Here is an 18,327-nt window from a genome sequence, read left to right as displayed (position 1 = left end):
GGCGAGTTCGGACACGGTACGTGGGCCCTTGGCCAGCAGCATCTGGAAGGCGTCGTCGTCTATCCCCTTCAAAATATGTTTGATCTTGTCTGCCTCGATCATTGAATGGTCAAGGCGCTTGCACAAGTCGAGCACATCCTTGATGTAGCTTGTGAAGCCTTCTCCTTGAAGCTGTGCGCGTCCCTGTAGGCGCTTTTCGGCGCGGAGCTTGCGTACCTCGGGCGACCGAACACATCGGTAATGCGTTGCTTAAAGGCACCCCAAGTGGTGAATTCCGACTGGTGGTTGTTAAACCAGAGACTCGCCACCTCTTTCAGGTAGAAGGGTACATATAGCAGCTTCGAAGGGGCGTCCCACTTGTTGCTTGCGCCTACCTTTTCAAATGTCGACAGCCAGTCTTCTACGTCTTGCTCATCAGTACCGTCGAAAAAAGGTGGATCGCGCACGCGTAGCGCAGTGGGCACGATGACCATCGGAGGCTGGGTCGTACCTTGCTGGGTGTTTTCTTCAGCCATGTCTAGGATGGCAGGTAGTTTCCTGTTGCGGAGTTCCAGGTTGAGTTACCCCGGCTCCTCCACCACTCTGAAACGTGGTTTATTGGCGCAAGTAATACTTGCACAGCAGGTCTATTTATGCGGAAAGTGGGCGTCAGGAACCGACGCAGGAAACGCAACGCTCGGGGGAACAGCTCGCGCTCTACTCCTCTTGCTAAAGGCGTGACCCACTGCGGCACATATTCTTCTTCCCCTCTACATTATTATATTACCAATTCATTACGCATAGTTAAAATGATCACAGAAAAACTGAACTACACTTTCTTGGCCAATCCCCCTGAGTGGATATGAGCAATCATCCCAGCGAAACAAACAAACAAAGGCTCAGCTGTTGAAAACACACTGCTTTCGCTGCCTCAAGGCATACTTGTGCTTTGTTCGCGTTGTACTACGACACTGGTGGAGGTGCTGGCCCGCGACCCCACCTGTTGCTCCACACTCCCATGAGGAGACGTTCATCGAGCCCAGCAGCACTTGTCGACACTCCCGTGCATCGCTTCAGTCGTCGCTTGCGAAGCCTCCCTCCAGAGTTCACCTCCTCGAGGAACCCTCTACGAAGCACCGCTCACATCTACCAATGGCCACCGCCAGTCCACAAAAGTTACTACGAGACAGTAGTCTGCCAAACTCATCTCAGGTAACCTTATTTTCACCGCTGGTACCTGATCGCTTTGCTGGTGGAGCACATGATTGATTGATATGTGGGGTTTAACGTCCCAAAACCACTATATGATTATGAGAGACGCCGTAGTGGAGGGCTCCGGAAATTTAGACCACCTGAGATTTTTTAACGTGCACCCAAATCTGAGCACACGGGCCTACAACATTTCCGCCTCCATCGGAAATGCAGCCGCCGCAGCCGGGATACGAACCCGCGCCCTGCGGGTCAGCAGCCGAGTACCTTAGCCACTAGACCACAGCGGCGGGGCTGGTGGAGCACATGAAGGCGTCGAAGACTGGCTTGATCACTATGAACGTGTCACCAACACTAACCAGTGGTATCTTGAACAAAGGCTTTCCCGCACCTATTTCTATCTCGACGACAGTGCTCGTACTTGGTACGAGAACAGAAAAGGCAGTTTGTCAACATGGAGTGACTTTAAAAGAGGGATGATTGACACATTTGCCAATGCCGACCAGCGCGATCGTGCGCAACATTTACTCGAGCTACGGGTTCAGAAACCCAATGAAACGGTCGCAATGTTCACTGAGGACATGGCCGTCTCTTCCGTAAAGCTGAACCGCACATGACCGACCACAAAAAGTTACGCTACCTCATGCATGGCCTTAAAGAGCAATTGTTCGCCGGACTTTTGCGGAACCTGCCAAGCACCGTGACAGACTTCATCCAAGAAGCTTCGGCTATCGAGCGGGCGCTTCAACTACGATGCCAACAATACGATCGCTTGTCCAGCAGCACCTGCAATCAACTCACCGCTACGACATCTGATAATCAAAGCTCGTTACGCGATTTAGTACGAGAGATTGTTCGCGAAGAGCTGCTGAAGCTGCGGACTCTGGTTACGGAACCACCCACGGCGTCTGTCGCTGAAGTCGTCCGCGAAGAAACATGCCAAGCGTTTTCAGCAGCTGATCCTACTCACGATCAGCGACCTATGAGCTACGCAGCCGCGCTTCCCCGTCCGCCGCCCGTTGCGCCGTCGTACCGCCAGCCATCGGCAGCCGTTCCTTGGTCGCCACCGCAAGAACAGACACCGCGGTGCCCTGCCGTCGTGCCGCCATATGAAATGCTGCCGTACAAAGAGCCGTCTCCCAACGAGATACGGCATTTGCAACATTACGAGCCGTTGCGGCGTCTACAGCTTCGTAAAACAGACGTCTGGCTCACCGTAGACAGACGTCTGCTTTGCTTTACCTGCGGAGGTGTGGGCCACATTTCCCGTCATTGCTGGCACCACATCGATACGTTTCGACCTCTTCGGCAACGGTCTGACGATTGACGCCCCAACGACGACTACCCACCATGCCGGGACGCTGATTCTCAAGAACCTTCCTTGTCTCAGTTCCATTTTGACAACCGCCGTGCCAACAATGACGACAGTGAGCCTGATTACCACAGCCAGGTTTGGGACGTCGACCACGCTCTCCGTTTCCGGCATATTCGCCTTCATCGCGCCACCCCACTACAGCCGACGCCAGCGGAAGGAGGTCACCAAGTCCACGCCGGGGAAACTGAAGGCGGCAACCTCCGGGGGTGAGGTTTCAGGCCGCCAAAGCGACGAAAAAAGGCCCCCGTTACTCTCACCACAGGACACCGTAAAGCCGACCAGTTGTAACGTTGACGAAACTATGACCAAAGATCTTTTCGTTTTTGCAGATCGACAGCAAGTAACAGCCTTAGTTGACACCGGTGCCGACTTTTCTATTATAAGTGAAAACCTTGCCATGTGCCTCAAAAAAGTGAAGACTACGTGGAAGGGACCTCACCTGAGGACAGCAGGTGGCCAGCTGTTGATGCCTGTCGGAAGGTGTACAGCAAGACTTGGCATCGGCGGTTCTTCTTTCATGGCGACGTTTGTCATCCTTACCTCATGTTGCAAGGACCTGATCATATGGATGGACGTCTTAAGAGAATATGGTGCTGTCATCAACATCCCGGACCGTTCAATTACATTCCGCAACAGCCCTGGTTTAGTTGACTGTTCAGACGCAATACGTAACACTTTACGTAGAATTAATGTTGATGTTGTCGTCCCGCCACGGTTGTTTCGGTGGAAGGGCACGAAGCGTTTGATGGCGAAGGCATTGCCGACCAAATTGGCTCACTGCTATTTAGCCATGGAATTTCGGTCACACGAGGTATCGTCCGTCTCACTGGTAGGCGCAGGAATTCACTTTAGACCAACTTCAGTACTGAGTGCCGGCACCTGCCGAAAGGCACAGCTATCGCTTCGTACGACAATATCGTAGAAATGCGAGGCAGTTCAAGTTTATCGGTATTAGACGAAGCGCCTAATCAAGAACCAGAACCCGTTCTCGACGTTGGCCCCACTCTGTCACAGGATGACCGACAGAGACTCCTTCAGCTGCTAGCCGAATTCCGCGACTACTTTTGATCGACCTCACGAGTTGGTCGAACACCTTTGACAAAGCATCGAATAATCACCGAGGACACGGCGAGACCTATTCACCAGAACCCTTATCGTGTAGCTTTAAAGAAACGGGAAGCCATGCAACAACAAGTCGCGAAAATGCTTGAAGATGATGTAATTCAACCGTCTCAGAGCCCCTGGGCAACGCCTGTAGTGCTTGTAAAGAAAAAGGACGGCACGCTGCTTTTTTGCGTGGACTACAGGAAGCTGAATCGGGTGACCAAAAAAGATGTGTACCCGCTCCCACATATTGATGACTCCTTTGACAGACTTCGGCACGCTCGCTACTTTTCTTCCATGGACTTGAGGAGTGCATACTGGCTGATCGAGGTAGACCCAAGAGACCGAGAGAAAACCGCTTTTGTGACGCGAGATGGTTTATACGAGTTTAAAGTCCTGCCTTTTGGTTTGTGCTCCGCGCCCGCGACTTATCAAAGGCTTATGAACAAGGTACTTTCGAGATTAAAGTAGATGACGTGCCTAATCTATCTGGAGGACGTTGTAGTGTTTTCAACAACTTTCGACGAGCATCTAAGATGGCTGGACGTTGTTATACGTGCCATACGGTCTGCGGGCCTAACATTGAAACCAGAAAAGTGTCATTTCTGTTTCCACGAACTTCAGTTTCTTGGTCACGTCGTCAGTAACGCCGGTGTCCGGCCCGATCCTGGAAAAATTGGCCGCTGTCACACGGTTCCCAGTACCCTCCAATGGGCACAGAAAAGGTAATTGCTTACGCAAGCTGAACGTTAACACGCGCTGAAGCTAATTACTCCACAACTGAGAAAAAATGTCTCGCCGTGGTATGGGTGGTTTCAAAATTTCGCCCGTATTTATATGGCCGCCCCTTCAAAGTAATTAGCGACCACCACTCACTGTGCTGGTTAACAAGTCTAAAAGACCCTACTGGGCGATTACCGCGTTGGAATCTCAGGCTGCAAGAATTCGATATGGTAGTCGTACATAAGTCAGGCAAGCGACATATGGACGCTGACTGTCTGTCCAGTTCGCCCATTGAGTCGGCAACCCTACCTGAAGAGGAGGAAACGGCATTTCGCGGTGCCCTTCACAAGATCGCCATTGCGCAGCAACAACGTGACGACGGTGAGTTGCTTGGCCTAATTAACTACTTGGGTGGCAGATCTCAGAAGGCGCCAAGAGTTTTCGCAAGAGTGTTGTCATCGTTTTGTTTACGGGACCGAGTACTCTACAAAAGAAACTTTTCGCCGACGGGATCCGCCTATCTGCTCGTCATTCCAGCAGCCCTTCGTACTTAAGTACTCAAAGCATGCCACAACGAGGTGAGCTCTGGCCATTTGGGTTACAGGAGAACGTCGGCCAGAATACAGCAAAGGTAGTACTGGCCGAGACTAACCACAGCCGTGAAGCACCACGTCCGTACCTGTCTCGACTGCCAGTGACGCAAGCCACCACCGACTAAACCAGCTGGCCTCTTGCAACCCGTACAGGTCCCAACAGCTCCAATCTACCAGATCGGCATGGACATTTTGGACCCACTACCTACTTCTACTGCATGGAACCACTGGGTTATCGTCGCGACGGATTATCTGACCTGTTATTCCGAGACCAAAGCTATGCAGAGAGGTACAGCAGCGGATGTGGCAAGATTTTTCATCAAGAACATTGTACTGAGGCATGGTGCACCAACCATCGTGATCACAGACAGAGGAGCCGCATTTATGGCAGCTCTTTTGGATGACGTCCTCATACTGAGTGGAACAGCGCATCGTAAGACCACCGCCTACCACCCACAAATGAACGGGCTGACAGAGCGTGTAAACAAAACCATTGAAGACATGCTTTCGATGTACGTAGACGTTAAACACAAAAATTGGAATGAAATCTCGCCATACATAACGTTTGCGTACAACACGGCCAAGCAAGAAACGACCCGCCTGACCCCGTTCAGCCTCGTTCATGGACGAGAAATGCGAACTATGTTAGAAGCGATGCTGTCGCACGAAGGTGACGACATCGACCCATACGCCAACACGTTTACGGAACGTGCGGAAGAAGCTAGGAAACTTGCACGTTTACGGATCCACCAGCAGCAAGAGTACGATGCAGGCCGCTACAATGCTCACCGCAGAACAGTCGTCTATCCAACTGGCGACAAAGTATGGGTTCGGACACCCGTACGGAAACGAGGACTTTCCAAAAAGCTTTTAAGAAGATACTTTGGGCCATACCGAGTGATGCGACAACTCAGTGAGGTTACTTACGAAGTTGTTGCCGGCAGTTCGTGTAGTACCAAGCGTCGCCAGCACCATCCTGAACTCGTTCACGTAGTACGCATGAAGCCTTGCGTCATCGAGTGATAGCGTGAGACTTAAAAAACTGCATTATTGACTTCGCATTGGGTCGATGCTCTTTGAGAGAGAGGCAAATGACCCGTGTCTGCGTGTAAACGACAACGATGATGTGGGGATTGAGCGGACTTTAGGTAGTGGGCCTCTGGCTTGACTCAAGAACAAAGAAGGCAATCTGGCGGCTCAGCTGTTGAAAACACGCTGCTTTCGCTGCCTCAAGGCGTACTTGTGTTTTGTTCACGTTGTACTGCGACAATATTACAATGCGATGAGATGTTTTCAAAGATAATTTCTCGGGAAATCGCAAGTTATTTGAAGTAAGACGTCAGAGTTCAAAATAACAGCCAATTTTTGCTTGGACATCGTCTGCCACCTACGCCACAGCTACCAATGTACAGCCGTCAGCACCTTTAACACGAACAGTTCGATGCGTGGCCAGGGTTAGTTTGATTGATGCCAGCCGCAAAGTGCTCTGCGCTTTTGCCGAGATATTACCTCGGTAGGCTTGGATAGTATTTTGACATGTATGGTTAGCATCTTGGCAACAGAACTCAATCGTACGTACGTGGCGGCAGCATCAATCAAACTGCTGCAGGACACGCGGCGGAGCGTTCGTGCTAAATGTGCTAACGTGTGTACTTCGCAGCCATGGTGCTCAATATGAAATTACGGCCCAAGTACTCCGTAAAAAAGGCTAACCAGCATACTCTAAAACGCGTGGCCCAGCTGTTTAGCAGTCGGTTCCGCCTGACGTGACACAGAAGCTTACCCATGTGGAACGTTTTAGGAGGAATTGATGCGCGTGCACACCGTGCCACGGCACCGGTGCGGTGGGCGACATCTCTCACAACGCTGCCAATGCCGCACGTGTGTATGATGCTTCGAATGACGCAACTGATAACACAGCCAATGGAGACCGCTCGGGACATGGCTGCCGCACGTTTTCCTGTTTCTTCTAATCATATAAAGCTTTCACTGTAAAAATGAAATCAGTTTCTCAACATGCAAAAAAGGTCGGACGGCAAAACTGTCGTTTCTTTCGTGGGACATTACTTTCGAAGAGATTTTTGCTGAGTATCTCATATTCCTATATAGCTTGGTCCTGGTAAGTGCACATCTTCGTAATTTTACGTTGTAATCACACAAAAAACCAGCAAGCCGGCAATGATGATTGGCGTTGCTGCTAAACTTTCAGGTCCGTTACAAAGGACTAACCCGTTATTCATCGTGAGCATCATCAGCGACAGCGACGATGAAGTGTGCGTCTACGTAGGTGTAAACAGTGTTTTGCAAACAAGTAGTCGGCATTTCGCTACTATGAAAAGTGACGATGAACACAGGGCGTAGCTGGTGCTGAGCTATTGTACTCAACGTAGGCACCCTAATACAGTTTATAACAGGCTTTAAAAATGTTTAGAGCTTACTACGTGACTGCGCTGTGCGTTCTGCACCAATTTGGTGTTCTTTTTTGTGCAAGAAACACACAATAGTTGAGACACCATGTGGACAACTGTGACGTAAATCAGAGGCTTCTTCTGATTGATTGATATGTGGGGTTTAACGTCCCAAAACCACTGATGATTATGAGAGACGCCGTAGTGAAGGGCTCCGGAAATTTCGACCACCTGGGGTTCTTTAACGTGCACCCAAATCTGAGTACACGGGCCTACAACAAGAGGCTTCTTCTCTATATAAGGGCGGTTGTATAGACATATTTGGGCAGCAATGTTTCAGAATAGCCTTGGTGTACGGGGACTAGTCTCCTAACCTCATGCGTGACGCGATAGTTTGAAGACATCATCTTGTTTACCGCCCAAGTGCTGCTTCAGCTTTCGGGTGTCGTGGCACTCACAAAATTCTATACGCGTGAGCGGATTTGAAGACACACTGTTTTTTTTCCAGAACTGAAGTTTGAATGGCTGAAATACGGTTTGTTTACTTGTTACGTTTGCGTAGAAGGTGTATGAAGCTCACCTCAAAAAGAAAAAGGTATCCACGCTTAAAAATCCAGCGATTAGGATGGGTGACGTCCAGTGCTGGCTGAATTGCACAGTGTTGATTAGCCTCGCTGAAAGATGAAAAGTATCAATTCATTCATGGCACAGGTAACGTTCTTATCAATGAACAATATATCTGATAATTTTATGGTATTAATATCAGGTGAATACACAGCCCAAAAATAGATTATGTCTTATATATGACAAAGTGATACAGTTTATAGGGGTGATTCACTGCAGTGGCACCCGCATGCTCGGAATGAGTTTGAGGTAATTCTACACTGATTTAACCTAATTTATTAGTGTTCCACCTAGAATATAGAAATGTTTATATGGGGGCAAGATGCGCCTCGTTGGAAACATTCACCAAGATTAATACATGGAGAAATATCCTATATCAATGAAACAAGTCTTTCGTAGTCAATCATGTGAAAAACGTATTTCTTTATCATCTTTGGCACGCCGCGTCCACTATTTCTTCATTCAGTATCGCAGTATGCATAGATAAGATGTATTGCAGTGCACAGACCTGATCTGAAAAGTAACTCACATATATTTGCATTGAAGAGGACGTACATATGAGTAAGGCAGACCCAGTATATGCTCAAGAACCGGAGTCCATGGAAACACCGCGTATCGAAGTTGTGATTTGGTTGGGTGCTTCGCAGCAGCCTGCTGCTTCTTAGCACTGAAAACGCCATGAAGTAGTTGTGCGAAAGAACTGCAATGAAAAATTATGAGTCCAATAAACACAATCGTTGTCTTGAAAGTACTGTCTTGTGCAGATCGTACTTGGAAAACCCGTACTGCATGCAGAAAAAAAATCTAGCAAAAACGTATCTCTTCAAGCGAAATGTTGCTCAATCGTCACCTGCAGCTCTGGACGTGTGTGTTTTTGGATGATCCCCGCCAAGCATTTCTAGATGTACCCAGCCAGTCCAGTATATGACTTCTAGACGTTTATGCACGTGCGCAACTCAGCGTGTTTTAACTTGCGCGATAAAGTAGAAGTACGCATGAGTATACGCTCTTGTAGACGCGTGTTTGAGTTTCTGTCAATAAGTGTGACATCATTATGCCCTTGAACTGATTCCCTTCCTGGCCGCAGACAAGGTGAGTTGAAGAAATATGCTTTTCGGCGCGTAAAGTTGGGACGTTTGTACGAGGCGATTGAGAGCAAACACTCAAACTGTTTAGCCTATTAACAAACATTGCACTAAAAAGTCATTGAAACAAAACATTTCGCTTTTCAATAATTCTGCTTTCAGACATCTTTAAACTGCATGAAACAACAAGAATACTGTGCACTTTTACGCACCTTTCATCAGTTTTTTGTCTTGCGTTTCAGCGTAGAGGTCAAGACATGTTGCAGCAACAATAATAGCTGCAACAACAACCAATGATGCGCTGAAAATGGCACAAATGATTGAAGTATAATGAGTGTAATGGGAAAGGTCCTTTTACTGAGTGTTGCTTAAAAAATGGCATGCTCTAGTTCTTCGTGCCCAAATTGCTATGGATACAACGACAACTGGGCGTTTAGTTAAAATGACGTGACACTAAATTGAACTTTATTCAAGTGCTTATGTTGAAACATCCGTTTCTACATAAGCACCAAGTACTTAAACTAAGTCATGGTGTAAATTGAAAATTTTGGTAAGGAAACGCATTGGACAACAAAGCCGCATGTACAATAATAATTACATAAAGTCGTAGTTGCTGTTTACAAAAAAGGGTTCACTGACAAAGCTTAGCAGCACTGGCAGAGAATAAAAGCTATAATGAAAACCCCGCATGTTTTGAACATCTTTCTTCTGGTGAGTGGACAAACAATTCAATTATAGTTTCTTCTAGGCTACGCAAAACAATAAAAGAGATAGCACTTGGTTTTAAACGCCTTCCTTTTACCAAAATAGGGTAACAAGTTTTTCCTTACTTCAGCGCAAGGTATATCTTGTGCTTATGTAAACAAGAAGGTTTATGATTTGGTGTTAAAGTGTGATAAGTGAAGTGACCGGAAGTTTCTCAGCACGTAGGACATGCTCCTGGTAATGAAATCTTAAAATTAGGCGAAGTGGTCAATAGAGAGATAAATTAACAATTTGAAAAAAGATGTACAAATTGCAGTCATTCTATCCTTATTGTAGGCTCATGTACTAATGGCAAAATAAAAATCAATATTTATTGGAGTTTACACAATAAATACGAATTCGTGAGTTATCGTGATATAAACATAATATAAGCTATTGCAGAAGCACAAATCATAGTTCACGGTTTATTGTTTTTCAGCATTTGTGAGTTACTATTTCGGTTGTACATTTGTCATTGCCATTGAGTGTCACGATTCGGTAGTGCAGTGTTTGGGAACAATACTTCACTGCGATACAGTTATTCGATTTGCTGACATATAGAAATATATGAAATAGAGACTTTAAAGGATCATCTAATATGACTAAAATGGCAAGTATAAATTTAAACATAGTACCTAAAGAGCCAACTGATGGATTTTTAAGCTATACACGTTTAGTAATCTTTTTTTCTCGCAGTTCGTTTGGGTTGTCCAGACATGTAATTGTAATAATGGCTATACAGCCTTTTTTATGAGGGATATAGTGATTCCAAGTTAGTTAGCAAGGAGCCTCACAAGAACAATAACAATATTTAGGTAAGATTACAAACACAATAATAAATATCATTTTTGATCCACAATGGAATCAAATTTCTCATGTATATTTCAGCAACGGAACTGGATACTTTCGAAAATATAAAGCTAACGTGATTTTTCATATTAGCATTTCGTTAATATATACATTCAGTGCAATAAACAGCGTTTACCACAAAGCTTATTAGAAGGTTCTTTGCTTCTCATTTTATATAAGAACCATCTCCCGGATTCTCCTAACTCCTTCATTAACAATCATAGCGCTTAATACGCAGATGACACTGCCATATTTGCTTCTGACAAGTCTTAATGCTAGTAATACAAGGATCCTAAATACTCAGGTTTACGCACCAATATCACGATAATGATTATGATGAATATCGTACTGCAGTGATGCAAACATTTCGACACCTGCAAGTTTTTCAACGTGCACGCAAGTCTAAGTGCACGGGCGAGTAGCATCTCGGGTCAACTGAAGCGTGACGGCTTGTGCGGGACTCAATTTAGCGATTTAAAGGTCGGCAATCAAGCACTATTAGAAGGGGGTGGCTGCTCTTATGTACTAGAAGGTTGAATATTTCATTGATCAACCTAATTAACTGGTGTAGCAACCGTTATCAAGTCCGTAATCCACTAAAATTAATTACTCACTTAAGAGTGCTGATGTCCTAATAACATCTATACATAAACTAAAACTACTCATTAAATATATTCTAGCTTGTAATATTGTTACTTTTATTCGCATAGGTTTTGATCCTAACCATAAAATTTGCTTTCACATCGATCTTTGGAAGCAGAAGGCGTGGTTTGATATTCGCGCATTAGTCAAACCTAGTGCCCTTTTTATCGCTCGTGAGCATGCTCTAGTGTTGTATTATGTTTTAGTTTGTTGTCATACTCTCATATATTTACTCTTGTACTCGTAACTTTGATTGATATGTGGGGTTTAACGTCCTAAAACCACCATATGATTATGAGAGACGCCGTAGTGGAGGGCTCCGGAAATTTTGACCACCTGGGGTTCCTTAACCTGCAACCAAATCTGAGCACACGGGCCTACAACATTTCCGCTTCCATCAGAAATGCAGCCGCCGTAGCCGGCATTTGAACACGCGAACTGCGGATCAGCAGCCGAGTACCTTAGCCACTAGACCACCGCGACGGAGCTCTTGTTCTCGTAACACTTATGATTTTCTTGTCACTTATCAAAACTTCAATATTCCAAATGATCAATACGCATTGTAACGTCCAGTTACACACTATCTGTATTACTTCTTTTCTGCCATTCTCAGCTGCCTGTTATTTATTTGCTGCACCTAACGTACTCTTAATAATGGACAATAAACTTCATGGCAACATTACCTCTCGTTTATAGCGCTTTACTTCTTGCGGAACAAAAACGTTCAGATTTGCATGTGATTGCAGTTTTCTTGTTACCGATGGTTTATACTGTCATAAGAAGGAAGAAGCATTGGCGCTCATTGCAATTTAAGCTTTTGATCATTTGCCCTAGAGTAAATCAAATGCTGTGTTCAATACCATTTGCTGTCAGACATTTCGATATTTCCGCCAGCAATATATTTTATATTTTCTTCACTCTCTACAAAGTGCAGACGAGACCCAAGAAAGACAATATTTGTGTCGCCTCCAGACGTCATCATTGAAGGAATGCTAAAAATTCTGACTATCAATAATATGCAGGAGAAACAAGAGTGGCCCCACATACAAGCCTAAAAAAACACGATTAGGTATATTCATGTGGCTATATTAAGCATCATTGGAACTAATACACTATTTTCTTCATGATAAGTACCTCCGCCAAGTACAGCCGGTGGCCTCTAGTACTATAGGAGCTGCGCGAGCAGATGGTGCCGGCGAAGAACAGCACACCCTCCAAAAATTTTTCCTACCCCCTTTTACCCAAATACACGCATAAGTATCTACCCTCCCCCACCTTCTCAAATATTGACTTGTTGATACCTTCCCACTGAAAAAATAATGGTGGGGCTCCAAGATATCCTCATTATCAGCAGAATGGAGAGATATTCTTACACCCAGGAACGATTCACCTGTGAAATGCTTATCATCCATGTTCATTATTCCATGATTGGCACATTAGCACCATTCTGTTTATTTTCAATGTGGGAATTCGCAGCATTCCTGTGGTGTTTCATTTACTTTCTACCTATACTACTTGAACACCTGTCTCTGATATTTCCAGTAACTACGCAAAGTGTTCGGCCAAAAACATGGTTTTCATCCAGCGGCTGCTGCAAACAAATATGGCTGATCATTTTTCACCAATCTTGTATACTTCGCAGTACATTCACTGTTCTACTGGGTTTTGTGTTGCATTTGTTGTTGTTATCGTCTTTGTGGTCGCATATTCTTTCATTCGATGCAGCAATTTCTCGTATAGAACTTGCCCCGCCATGGCGGTCTAGTGGCTAAGGTATTCGGCCGCTGACCCGCAGGTCGCGGGATCAAATCCCGGCTGCGGCGGCTGCATTTACGAGGGAGGCGGAAATGTTATAGGTCCGTGTACTCTAACTTGGGTGCACGTTAAAAACACTTCATGTTTTCGAAATTTCCGGAGCTCTCTACTAAGGCGTCTCTCATAATCATATGGTTGTTTTGACACGTTAACCCCATATATCAATCAATCTCATTTAAAATTTCTTTATTATCTGTGCTGCAACTAAACCCGTCTGTAACAATCTATCCGAACAACAGAAAAAAAAGTTGGGCCTTTGTCAGGTGGCTAGAAGCACCTCCAATTCAATGTCTTGTCGTTTCCAACGCTTTTTCCTATATATTGTTATTCCTACATAGGACTAGCGTCCATCATACATCAATCCGAAACCATATTATACACACTGCTAGTTATTTGCAGAGTATACATTTAACGTGTGACTGCCTCACTCGCATGTAAATGATGGTGTGAAATCTCCAGCGTGACTGATTAGAGCTCCCCGAGAAAACAAGCACACCTGGTCACAATCCACTTACGACTGAAGCCTTTCAGTCATAAACTAAGTGAGCTTTTCGACACTCTCGGCTTGAAACTGCAGTTACCGGGTGTAGGAACAGTTACTGCATTTGACAATACGTACTCTGTTGACTACACGTACGACTACACGTACTACGCATCACAGACTATACATGCTACACGTATTGTATTACACACTGCGTGTTTTTACCGTGTGACATCATATTCTCGCCTCAATTTTACTTGTTGCGCTGTACCACCTACTATTGAGATTCAACGCAGTAATCCAATCTCGCTTTAAACATTCCCAAATAAGGAATCAAACGAATAAAGCATTTTCGTACACACTTACATGATGCACATTTGGGCTCTGTTCATCTCTTCTGGTTCATTACTCACGCAGTTCTTCACGTCAACTTTTACACCAGTTCCTGCGACTAAATATACGCAAAAAAATTCAATGGTTTATTGAAGCCTTGCTTGTAATTGTATTGTGCATATCAGATAATACATCCATTTAAAGAAAAGCACACTCTTTATTAAAAACTAAAGTATTTATTTGTATGTCTATTTCTGTAACCTCTACACCCCTACGTTAGAGGTTTGGGTGACTGAGCAACCCAACATTATTTACACAACTGAAGCATTCGTGTTTGAGGCATGCCAGACCGCAAAATATAGCACAAACCTTTTGTAAAAAACTGGAGTGTAGAGCATGAATTAGTTCTTTTTATAAGATATTGTTCATGTAGCCAAACTCTAGCAATTGCTATTCTGGCTCGTGGTAAACTACTAAATATGAAAACAAATACACCATGACAGCGAAGTTTCCCACGATGTGCATGCACAAGAGGGCCTTTGCCAAGTCCCGGTAACCTGGTGCTCGTTTCGGTTTGAAAGAACATGTACGCTCGCCGCAGTTGCTGGGCGTCATAAGATCCGGTTGAACGAAGTGTGGTTAGTGTGAATGTTCACATTTATTGGTTGTCACAAATTTTACAAATAAAAACATATTTGATACTCCTGCAAAGAGTTTCTGTTCTGTTTATATGTCTTTTCTTATTCCTTATTTCGTGAATTTTAAATCAGGCGAATCGCGGGAAGTGATCACGGGAAGTGCTCCTTGTCGCCCCTCGCTCAGTGATATCAGAAGTTGTATTGCGCTCAATTACATCGCTTGGTTGGCATGTCACCTACGGGAAAGATAAAAACAGAAAATTGTGGCGAGCTGAGAACAGCAGCCAAAGTGCGCTATGCCGAACAGTTCAACAATGCTATCTTCCGAGATGGCTTAATAGGGCAACACATGTTTTCTGCTGTTCTGCGGTGTGCTAACCCGGGATTTGTAGTTCTGCGAACGTTTTTCAGCGTTTCCTCAAGGCAGCGGGTGAGGACAAGAATTTGAACCCAATAGTCGAGCAGGTGTTGATATTGCATGAGAACAATGCTCAACCATCATGTCTATAGCGACGGAGCGTTGTGCTCAGAACAGCACAAGCGGCCCCTGCAGTCACAAATGCACAACATCTGAGCATCCGCAGTGCCAGTGATTTACCTGCCTTGCAGTTTCTACGCTTCTTTATTTTCGCGGCCGCAATGACTGCTTTGGCCGATCAAGTGCTGTCAACATTATAGAACCGAAAGAAAAGAAGAAGAAAGAAATCAATTGGCCGTATAAGCGCCTTTTATACTCTAAACTTATTCTCGCTTTATGATATCATATCAAAGCGAGAAAGGTTAGCTTCGCTTTTGCTAGCTTTTGTTTTGTTTTTCGCTAAAGTGTTCGTAGCGCTTTCGACGGCCAAAGCGGTTGGTGCATCCACGGTGATAAACAACGATCTGTATTGCAAGGCAGGCACATTACTAGCGCCGCGCACTCTCAGATGGGTCGTATTTGCGACTGCAGACGTAGCTCGTGCTGTTCCGCGCGCGAGGCTCCGTCGTTATACACATGGAAGTTGAGCACTGAAGTAATAAAGAAACCCAGTTCTCTGCAAGCCTGACTGGACTGACAGAATTGCAGTGTCGGTTGACTAATTGGTTAATACGGCAGCCAAGCTGCTGTCGGGAAAACGCTATAGTTGAAAGGCTCGATTGGGAGTTGACTCAGCTACATACTTTTAGTTGCTTTTACTTTCGGCATGTAGTTCAAATGTTGTCATAAAGGCTTCCTGCTGATGAATATCTTGTAGCCGCGGTATTAAAATTTGTCAGTCTTTCCTTCTAACAATGTACCTCAAAGACACGTGATGAACCAAATGCTTGTAAAAACAATTACTGAAAATGTCGATGGGGCCAACATTTTGACAAGTGAACTTTTCTTCGTCAAGGCAACGCTGTTGCCCTGACGAAGACAATTCAACTTGCCGAAACTCTGTTTCTAGCAGCTTTCTTTCTCGAAAAACTTTTCATCGCTTCAAGCCTCTCCGTGACTCTGAACATCAGCCGTATTTGATAGTCAAGGTTTTTAAGAAAACTATGAGCGTCATCATACGAAATGTGATTGCGTCAAATACACTGTGTCCTACTCACGAATGTTGAAAATTTTCGCATTTGTTGGGATATTCCTGGCACAACGTTTGCTAAATATGTTCATAAATCAGTTGTAAATTAACTACGTGTATGTTTTTGTACAAAAATTGCAATAAAGTGCATTTAATTTGCGTTGATCAAGTTTCATCTTATTGTGAAATCAGTCAGCTTAACTTTCGCCCCTTTCAAAACATGAACAAAGTTGAAAAAAGACATTAACAATTATTTATGGCCGCATTGCTCAAGCCGCTAGCGCACCTGAAAGAAACACGGGTGCATTTCGCTTGCATGTGAAGTGGGAAAGGAGGGAATCAATTTTCTCCTCCGTTCGTCTAGCTTCTACACCAGCCAAGAAGGCAAGATGTTTGAGGTTCGGAATGTATCCCCTTGATGACTCGAGTGCACGGTGGCAGCGCGAAGGAATAGCCGTAGTTCACTGAAGAGACGCTTTATTGCAGCCTCAGACGTCTGCCCAAGTCCAAGCCCGAACCTCCGCTCTTGAACCGTGTGAACGAAGGAGTCTCCTTTATTCGCCATGCGCAGGTCTCCCACGTTCGTTTTCACGGAACCGATCAGCTTCGTTAGTTGACGGGTCGGGGACTGGCTCCGCGCTTTGCATCAGCCGCATTAATTGCGCTACACACAACACGTCCTAATGGCTACCTCATAGTAACTCCTCCCTCCTCGAGAGTGTTACTGGATACTTGATGTCCAGTAACGCGATACAAAAAAAAGTCACTCAAAATAACTTCTCTCTCGGTGCGCGCACATGCGTGAACCGATTTTCACTTTAATCGGAACAGGAGAACTTTCGCATCCTTCTGCGAAAAATAGACACAGCGACACATAATGCTCAAACGGTCCTCCGAGAGAAAACACTCTCCTAATGCACAAAATTAAAGAACGCACTCAGAATGAAGACCACAGCGTCAGTCAGTTTGAATTAGCTTGAAGCAGGGCACACGCACCGTGCATAGTCCTGTGACTATTGTCTTTCGAATTCGCCACACCACTTGGCCATTGTCTCAACGCGTGAGACCCACTCCATGCGCCCTCTAGACCCCGCGAAACACAATCAGAGTGACGGACTCAGCGCAATAGGTATATCTTGGTCTCAACGGATCGCATCAAGAAAAAAACTTATGGTTAACTTACTTAAAAAATACCACCCTAATTTATCTAGAAATTTATTCTTATACAACATTTCTACTACACCTAAAAAAGTTGTACCACTTAGAGAACAGCTCGCCTCTCAAAAATAACACAAGAATGCTTAGTACAACAAACAGAACATTTTCACATCATGCCGGAACTGTTAGTCTCTTCGACTCACCCTAACATAACGCACATAACCTAAATGTGCGATGCAAACTCCTGTACAGTCATTTCATTCACAGAAACGACTTCAGTCGCTACAACGACAACGAAGACAACGAAAAGCACTCAACCATATCAAACAGACAAAACATCACTTTGTCACTAAACAGTCACAATCACGCAATCCAGTGATCATCCTAAACGCGAAAAAGCACAAGCAGCCTCGTTCAGCGTGTCTTCAATACAAACAATTTCTTTTTCACATTCACCTCTCATTCAAGTGTGAACGCCTACTGGTGCGAGGGGTTCTGCCTCTCAGTGAATAATGCGACTGATCGTTCACATTCACCTATCGTTTGGGAGAGGCAGCCCCTAATGGCCGTCTCCGATACGTCTTTGGCCAAACAAAAGCTTGGCTGGTGTTGGTTGCCATGAACTCAGAAATAAACACGAAGGCCTCCAACACAATCAAAGACTACCTGTGCCTCTACGTTTCACAGTCGCGTGTTCGACACTCTCGAATAGCGATTACCGATAAATAACTGACTTTTCACTAGAAGCCTCTCACAATGCCACCACTCTTCGGTAACATGACATATCTAAGCACTAAAAAAAAGAAAAAAAACTGGTAACAAAAATAACTTCTCGCCGTGGCGATCACGAGAAAAAAAACGTTTCAGAGCATTAAATCAAGAACTTGGAACAAAAATAACCTTCAATGAATACGGTAGTTCAACTCTACAAAGATCTTACGGCTCCACGTCACACTTGAGCCGCACACGCGATGGTCCTGGCCTAACGACTTTTCGTTTTGAACGGGAAATACACACGAC

The 18,327-nt window shown here is 45.1% G+C and overlaps 1 protein-coding gene across 1 annotated transcript in view; it reads right to left on the bottom strand.

The window, feature by feature from the left end:
• The window catches only part of LOC119161145 (nose resistant to fluoxetine protein 6-like), a 195,389-nt gene that overhangs the window by 71,051 nt on the left and 106,011 nt on the right, over positions 1-18,327 (bottom strand). Inside the window, exons 4-7 of the mRNA XM_075876715.1 lie at positions 13,998-14,082; positions 9,313-9,401; positions 8,545-8,715; positions 7,972-8,065 (exon numbers count right to left, since the gene is read on the bottom strand). Coding sequence (XP_075732830.1) covers positions 7,972-8,065; positions 8,545-8,715; positions 9,313-9,401; positions 13,998-14,082 — 439 coding nt within the window. The remainder of the gene's footprint in view (positions 1-7,971; positions 8,066-8,544; positions 8,716-9,312; positions 9,402-13,997; positions 14,083-18,327) is intronic.

The sequence above is a fragment of the Rhipicephalus microplus genome, chromosome X, assembly GCF_043290135.1.
Source record: "Rhipicephalus microplus isolate Deutch F79 chromosome X, USDA_Rmic, whole genome shotgun sequence".
Classification (NCBI taxonomy): Eukaryota; Metazoa; Arthropoda; class Arachnida; order Ixodida; family Ixodidae; genus Rhipicephalus; species Rhipicephalus microplus.
The sequence above is the reverse complement of the archived record's forward strand: the minus strand, read 5'-3'. Positions and strand labels throughout refer to the sequence as shown.